Source organism: Quercus robur, chromosome 8 (assembly GCF_932294415.1).
Source record: "Quercus robur chromosome 8, dhQueRobu3.1, whole genome shotgun sequence".
In the NCBI taxonomy this organism is placed as follows: domain Eukaryota; kingdom Viridiplantae; phylum Streptophyta; class Magnoliopsida; order Fagales; family Fagaceae; genus Quercus; species Quercus robur.
Window position 1 is genome coordinate 62,138,539 of NC_065541.1, and position 7,135 is coordinate 62,145,673.

Consider the following 7,135-nt stretch of genomic DNA (forward strand, 5'->3'; position numbering starts at 1 on the left):
CTTTGGGCTCTTAATGTGAAGTGGGCCGGGATTCCAAATTTCAGGCCCCACAATAGGCATTTGCAATATTATGAGTTTCAATTAGTTCAACTAGTAAAATTTATAATGGTTGAATAAGAGATACTAATTGGTGTCTTAGTCTTATGATAAAGAGGACAATCATTAGAAACAGATCTCATAAGTTGAAATTATATATATATATATAAAAGTAATTGTAATATTGTATTAGCATATACTATATACCTACAAATAAAAGTAAAACTCGCATAAACCTTTTCTCTCCTCTTGTTGTTCTTACCTCCTATAAACATAATGACTATCTATTTTCCTAAGATTTGGTTTGTCTTCATTTTTCACCAACTTTTCTACACCAGTGAAATGGAGCAAAACATACTTCACAAATTCACATTAATGTGTGATAAAATATATATATATATATATATATATATATATATATATATATATATACACACACATTATTGTTACAAGTGTCAGAATTTTTTCTTCTTAAAATAATGATAAAAAAATTGTTACAAACTTAACAGGGAAAGTACACAAAACTCTCCTATAGTTTCTTCTAAAAACACAAAATCTCACTAAAGTTTTGAAAACGTAATTAACACTTAACTGCATGTGGTATTACTTTATGTGTAAACTATTAAAATAAATGAAGAGTTGCTCATGTGAATACACGTATCTATATTTAGAGCTACATCTTTACCCAATACCACATGAGAGTTATTGGAAATTAATTGCAAAGAGATATGGTTTGGGTCTAGATTAAATTAGCTCTCAAAGTGTGTCTCATTCAACTACATCTTTGTGAACTTTTTCTTAATGGTGTGACTTTATATGTAAACATACATATTTTTTACTTAAAACAAATAAAAGAAAAAGAGATAAACGAGAAATGAAGTTATTTCTAATTTGTTAAGGTAGTAAGTAGTGATTGAAGTAATACTACTTTCAAATATACCTAATATTTTATACTATTCTTATTACATACAAATTATTCTGTTAAGGTAATAAGTTGTGATTGAAGTAACACTATTTTTAAATATACCTAATATTTGATACTATTCCTATTACATACAAATTATTCTATAACGTGTTAGCATTTGTGAAAAAACAATTTGTCGACAATTTTGTTTCACAAAATTTATTGAAATAAAGTGGGAGCTTGGACCATTCATCTAGAATAATCCATTAGATCGATCATGACATCCGCAACCTTCACTTGCAGGGCAGGTCACTATTAGGCAATAAACTTCTTTAATCATTGATTGGCTAAGTCATTTATATGTACAGTGTGGGCACTTATTTTTCTGTCACATCTGATAATGTGAACCAAGGTACATAGGCTGGGACTCCTAATAGTGAGGACCTTCTCCTTTGGCATGTCAAATTGAAGTGAACAATGAAACTGGGTTTGGTTCCTCCCAGGTAAATCCTCCTATCAATTTTTTTACCAATCACTAAAACCTAGTTAATTTGTGCTCATCAATTTCAATATCTTTTAAGATAACTGTGATCACAAATGATATTAAAAAGAGATAAGATATTACGGATAGGCTAAGGTGGTCCAGAATATTAAAGTGACTATAGACAGTGACACCATTAAAAATCACTTTCATTTGATTAGAGTCAAGGCTCATTATTTAAAAAAAAGAAAAAAAAAAGGAAAACCATCTAGATAACAATTGCATAAATAATTAAAGAAAGTTCTTACTTATTTATCCACTTAATCAGCCAAGAAAAGCCAATGTAGGCAGCAAAAATCTCCCTATAGTAAGACCTTTTTATTTTTATAATCTGCAATTTTATTATTAAAAAGCAGCATGACAATTGCATTTGTATGTTTTCAGAACTGCAAGAGGCAAATTGCAATTATTACAAGAGAAACTAGCTTTAAGAGTAACATAATATTTAGTATAAACTATTGAGTTAAGAGATCTCTTAACCTATCAAAACCCGCAACTAACATAATACAAACTTAAATTAAAAGCATTACTAATGACAGTAGAAATATACCCAGTCAAATGATTCTTCTTGTTTAACCAAAGAATCGTTAGACACTAGGAGAAATATACCCAGTCAAATAATACCTTCGAATGATTCCTCCTGCACCTAACAAAGAGAATGCAAAGGAAGTGGCACATCAAATCGTGAAGAAATTGAATAAAAGATAGTTAAAAAAGAGTAACACAAAGGAGAGCCTATTCAAGATTCTCCTACCAAAAGTAAAGTAACTTCTTGCAGAATAATAAAAAAAGATTTACTGTGCTCTTAGACCAAATATTAGTAATCTATTTATGAAAGAATGAAAATATAATTTACTGTTTTGAAAGTTTTTTCAATTTCTTATAAATTTTTTTTTAAAAAAAAGATGATTAATATGTGTCTTAAAGACACACATCTTAAAGGCATACATTGATAAGACTCTAATAAAAATACTAAAATTTTTTTTTTTAAACTATAAAATCACATTGCAGAGAATCATAGTACCTTACAAAGAAAAAGTCCTAACGTGGCACTGTGGGACAAACCTCGTAACAATTTCCCTTTTACTTTCTTCATCTATATATAATAAACAAATCTCCTAGAAAAGCAAAAAAGTGTAGAGTCGTGGACAGAATATGCTCTGTTTTAGCATATGGGAATTAAGAAGCCATCATGACATGGTGGGAGAAATATCAGAGAGTCCAATTACGCTGAGTAATTTGGAATTTTGGACGGTTGAGATTGTGCCCCTACTACCTAGAACACCGAGATCCCCATCAACCTTAGCCAGTACCACCACAAGCTAGTAGCCCAACTTTCCTTTTTATAGTCTTCAAAAAGACAATCTTTCTGCTCTTTCAAAACTGAAAGCTTTAAGGTTGTCCAGTTCTGTTACAAGCTCTCTCTACCCACAAGTTCTCTCTCTCTCTCTTGAGGTTTTGGCTCAGGTACACTAATGTTTATACTCTATAGCTGCTTTGACTTGGAAAATAATTATGCTAAGAAAGAATGGTTGGTTTAATGGGATTTTCTTTCTGTACATAAAGATTCAAACCTTTTGTGTTCTGTTGGATTAGATTACTGTGTGACATAATTATGATCTGAAACTGTAGGTTATAGTGCTTACTATTGGTAGTTTTTAATTATTTTTTGGTTTCCCATCTGTTTTATCTGTTCATTTCCTTCTATTTTTTGTTTGGTAATTGAATGAAGCGAAAATTATATGTTTTTAATGCGATTTGTTGCTCAATGTTTTCATTTTTCTTGACCCTTTTTTCTCTTTACTTGTGCTTGATTGTGTTTTCCATGTTTCTCGGATTTGAAACAGAGAGTGCCCTTTGACTTGTGGGAATATATTGAAGTAAACCCTTTTGGATTTTGGGTATAACAGTTGTGAATATTTCTTGCAACCTATTTGTTCATGGATCAACATTTGAGAGGAATCTGTGGTTCTACCAAAGGATTGAAATTAAATGATGAGACACTTTATGGGTTCAAAATGGATAGTACCATTGTTGATAAAAACTATTCAAGTATTCCTCTTTTGCCATCTGATCCAATCCCTAGTAATCCGAGTGTGAGCTTGGATGGAATTTCACATGAGGACTGTGATTTTAGTGATGTAGTTTTGAGATACATAAACCAGATGCTCATGGAAGAAGATATGGAAGAGAAGGCCTGCATGTTTCAGGAGGCACTTCAAGACACTGAGAAATCATTGTATGAGGCCCTTGGGAAGAAGTATCCTCCTGGTCCTGATAATGGCCTGCCACCTTATGTTGGTCAAAACCATGAAACCCGAGATGAAAATTATGCTTTGAATCACATTGATTATAATTCTAGTGCTAGTGGTGACAACTTAGTGGATACTGGGTGGGTTTGTGATTCGGGTGAGCACAAATCGTCATATATTGCTACTCAGTCAACCTCTCAGTCATCCTATAGCTCGTCTCACAGCCCTGGTAATGTCATAGATGGGATTGTGGATTCTCCAGTTAGCACTCTTAGAGTTCCTGAAATATTTTATGATAATGAGTCTATTATGCAATTTAAAAGAGGATTTGAGGAAGCAAGCAAGTTTCTTCCAAATGGAAATGGTTTGATAGTTGATTTGGAGAGTAATGGTTTGTCATCTAAAGAACTGCAGGAAAATGCTAAGGATACTGTATTTAAGGTAGAATACAAGCATGAGAGTCAGCACTTCTTGGATGGGTTGAGGGGAAGGAAGAATCGTCATCCCGAGGGTGTGAGCTTAGAGGGAGGGAGGAGTAACAAGCAGTCAGTAGTGTATACTGAATCAACTGTGACTTCAGAAATGTTTGATAGGGTTTTGCTAAACTTTGGTAAAGATGAATCTGATCTTCGCCAAGCTTTACAAAATGGGAAAAGCAAGAATGTGCAGCAGAATGGTCAATCCAAAGGTTCCAACAATGGAAAGGCCCGTGGGAAGAAGCAAGGAGGGAAAAGGGATGTGGTGGATTTGAGAACTCTCTTGACCATTTGTGCACAGGCTGTTGCAGCTAATGACCAGAGGACCACTAATGAGGTACTGAAGCAGATCAGACAGCATTCTTCTCCTCTGGGGGATGGGATGCAGAGAATGGCTCACTATTTTGCAGATGGTCTTGAGGCACGCATTGCTGGCTCAGGTACTCAGATTTATACTGCCCTTATTGGCAGGCTAACTTCAGCTGCTGATGTCTTGAAAGCATACCACCTGTTTCTTGCTGCATGTCCTTTTAAAAAGCTCTCAAATTTCTTCTCAAATAAGACAATTATGAATTTAGCTGAGAAAAAAACAAGGCTGCACATTGTTGATTTTGGTATTCTTTATGGTTTCCAATGGCCTTCCTTCATACAACGTCTCTCTTCTAGACCTGGTGGGCCTCCTAAGCTTCGAATAACTGGCATTGATCTTCCCCAACCTGGGTTCCGACCAGCAGAAAGGGTTGAGGAGACAGGGCGCCGCTTAACAAAATATGCAGAGACTTTCAATGTTCCATTTGAGTTCAATGCGATAGCAAAATGGTGGGACACCATTCAAATTGAGGATCTCAAACTTGACAGTGATGAGGTGCTTGTTGTGAACGTCATATGGAGATTAAGAAACCTACTTGATGAGACGGTGATGGTAGAGAGTCCTAGAGATAATGTTTTGAAGCTGATGAGGAAGATGAATCCAGATGTTCTCATACAGGGTACTGTGAATGGGACCTTTAATGCACCCTTCTTTATCACAAGATTCCGAGAGGCTCTCTTCCACTACTCTACCGTGTTTGACATGCTTGAGACTATTGTGCCCCGAGAGACTGAGGAGAGGCTGCTTATTGAGAGGGAGATATTTGGGCGAGAGGCAATGAATGTCATCGCATGTGAGGGCGCAGAGAGGATTGAGAGGCCAGAGACATTCAAGCAATGGCAGGTCCGGAATCTGAGGGCTGGGTTTAGGCAGCTCCCTTTGAACCGGGAGATTGTTAACTTGGCAAAGGATAGGGTAAAATCGTTGTACCGTAAGGATTTTCTAATTGATGAAGATGGTGAGTGGCTGCTGCAGGGGTGGAAGGGACGAATTCTTTTTGCACTCTCGACTTGGAAGCCTACTAGTGAGGCGCATAATTATTAATCATTCATTGAAGTTCAAGATCATGGGATCTTCCAAGTGGTTGACTTGCTTCCCTTTGTCCTATGAGATTTTCTTCTTTTATTTATGCTGTTTCAAAGTCAAGGTACTGAAATTTTCGGGTTACCTCTAGTGTTTTGTATGGTAAATAAATGATCTTAGTTGTGATAATTGATTATTGTTTTGCTGAGTAGGTTAATTGGGAGCATAATGCTGGATGGTGCCTGCCCATCATCATGCTATGAGAGATCTCACAAGGGATTGTTGGTAGCAGAAGCACTCATTTTATTCCTAGAAGAAAAATGAATGCACTAGTTCCTGTTTGCTCTTGTATTTTTGTATCTCAAGAGAACCTGATATGGACCTCTAACAATGTATTTAAAAAAGGAAAAAAGAAAAAAAAGAAAGAGATGCTTGAGCAAGGTGATAGCTCTAACCTATCATATTTATGTACAGTGATTATGTTTAGGCCCCTCCTAGCAATTTGTAGTAATGTGAAGGATTTTGAAGAATCTCTACAATAAAAGAAAGGAAAAATATTTTGTCATTTGAAGTTCTTGCAAGCACTGCTTTGACTTTTTCTGATGACTGATAATGTTGGGTCATATGGCTGCATTTGTTTTCAGTAATATTTTTGTGTATCATTTCTTATTCTTAATTAAAAGGAAGATATTCGGTCTCTATTTAGTGGGGTTTTATTGTTTAAGGTGTGGCAGTGCATAATTTGCCAGTCACTTTCTTATCAGAAAAGTGGAGCAGTAATATTTTTGTCTATCATTTCTTATTCTTAATTAAAAGGAAGATATTGGGCCTCTATTTAGTGGGGTTTTATTGTTGGAAGGTGTGGCAGTGCATAATTTGCCAGTCACTTTCTTATCAGAAAAATGGAGCAGTTATATGCATTCAATCCATTAGCATTATATTGAAATGGTATAAAATGGGCATCCATTGCTAAACTCTTTTATGGGGCTAATTTTATGTTAGCTCTTGAACGTTGAATTTCATTTGGAGTTTTGGTCTTTATCATTACCTTTTTACTCGATGCATTTTGGTCTTTATCAATATCATTCCCAAGACATATTAGGTGGTAAAGTCTTTTCAACTTCTTTCTGTATGTGTGTGATTATGTGAGCACTTTTACCAATTTGCTGATTTGTTTATTTGCTAAAAGTTGATTAGTTGAACCTAGATACATAAGCAAATAAGTTAAAAAGATATATATACAAATAAGTTAAAAAGCTAAAAGAAAGATTCTTGGCAATCATACACATGTAGCAAAAGGTGGCGAATACAAAGCCTCCAGTTCCACCCCCATTCACTCTCCACCACACCAGCTTGCTCAGGAGATAAACAAAATTTACCTCTTCCACAAACAAGCCTGGGAATACACAAACCATCAAAACACAAAACCACCCCATAGTTCTTGGTCCCCCCTTCCCCCTGGTTGGTTAAAGATCAACTTTGATGCTGTTATAAAACTAGATAATTCCTTCCTTGCTGCTGCTGTGTAGTGAT

The 7,135-nt window shown here is 35.3% G+C and overlaps 1 protein-coding gene across 1 annotated transcript; it reads left to right on the plus strand.

Annotated features, from left to right (window-relative positions):
• The first annotated feature begins 2,602 nt into the window (after positions 1-2,602).
• On the plus strand, positions 2,603-6,167 carry LOC126697523 (scarecrow-like protein 14). Its single transcript, XM_050394551.1, has 3 exons — positions 2,603-2,948; positions 3,329-5,726; positions 5,815-6,167. The coding sequence occupies exon 2, from the start codon at positions 3,422-3,424 to the stop codon at positions 5,621-5,623; it is 2,202 nt and encodes a 733-aa protein (XP_050250508.1). The 5' UTR covers positions 2,603-2,948; positions 3,329-3,421; the 3' UTR covers positions 5,624-5,726; positions 5,815-6,167.
• Positions 6,168-7,135: the final 968 nt, after the last annotated feature.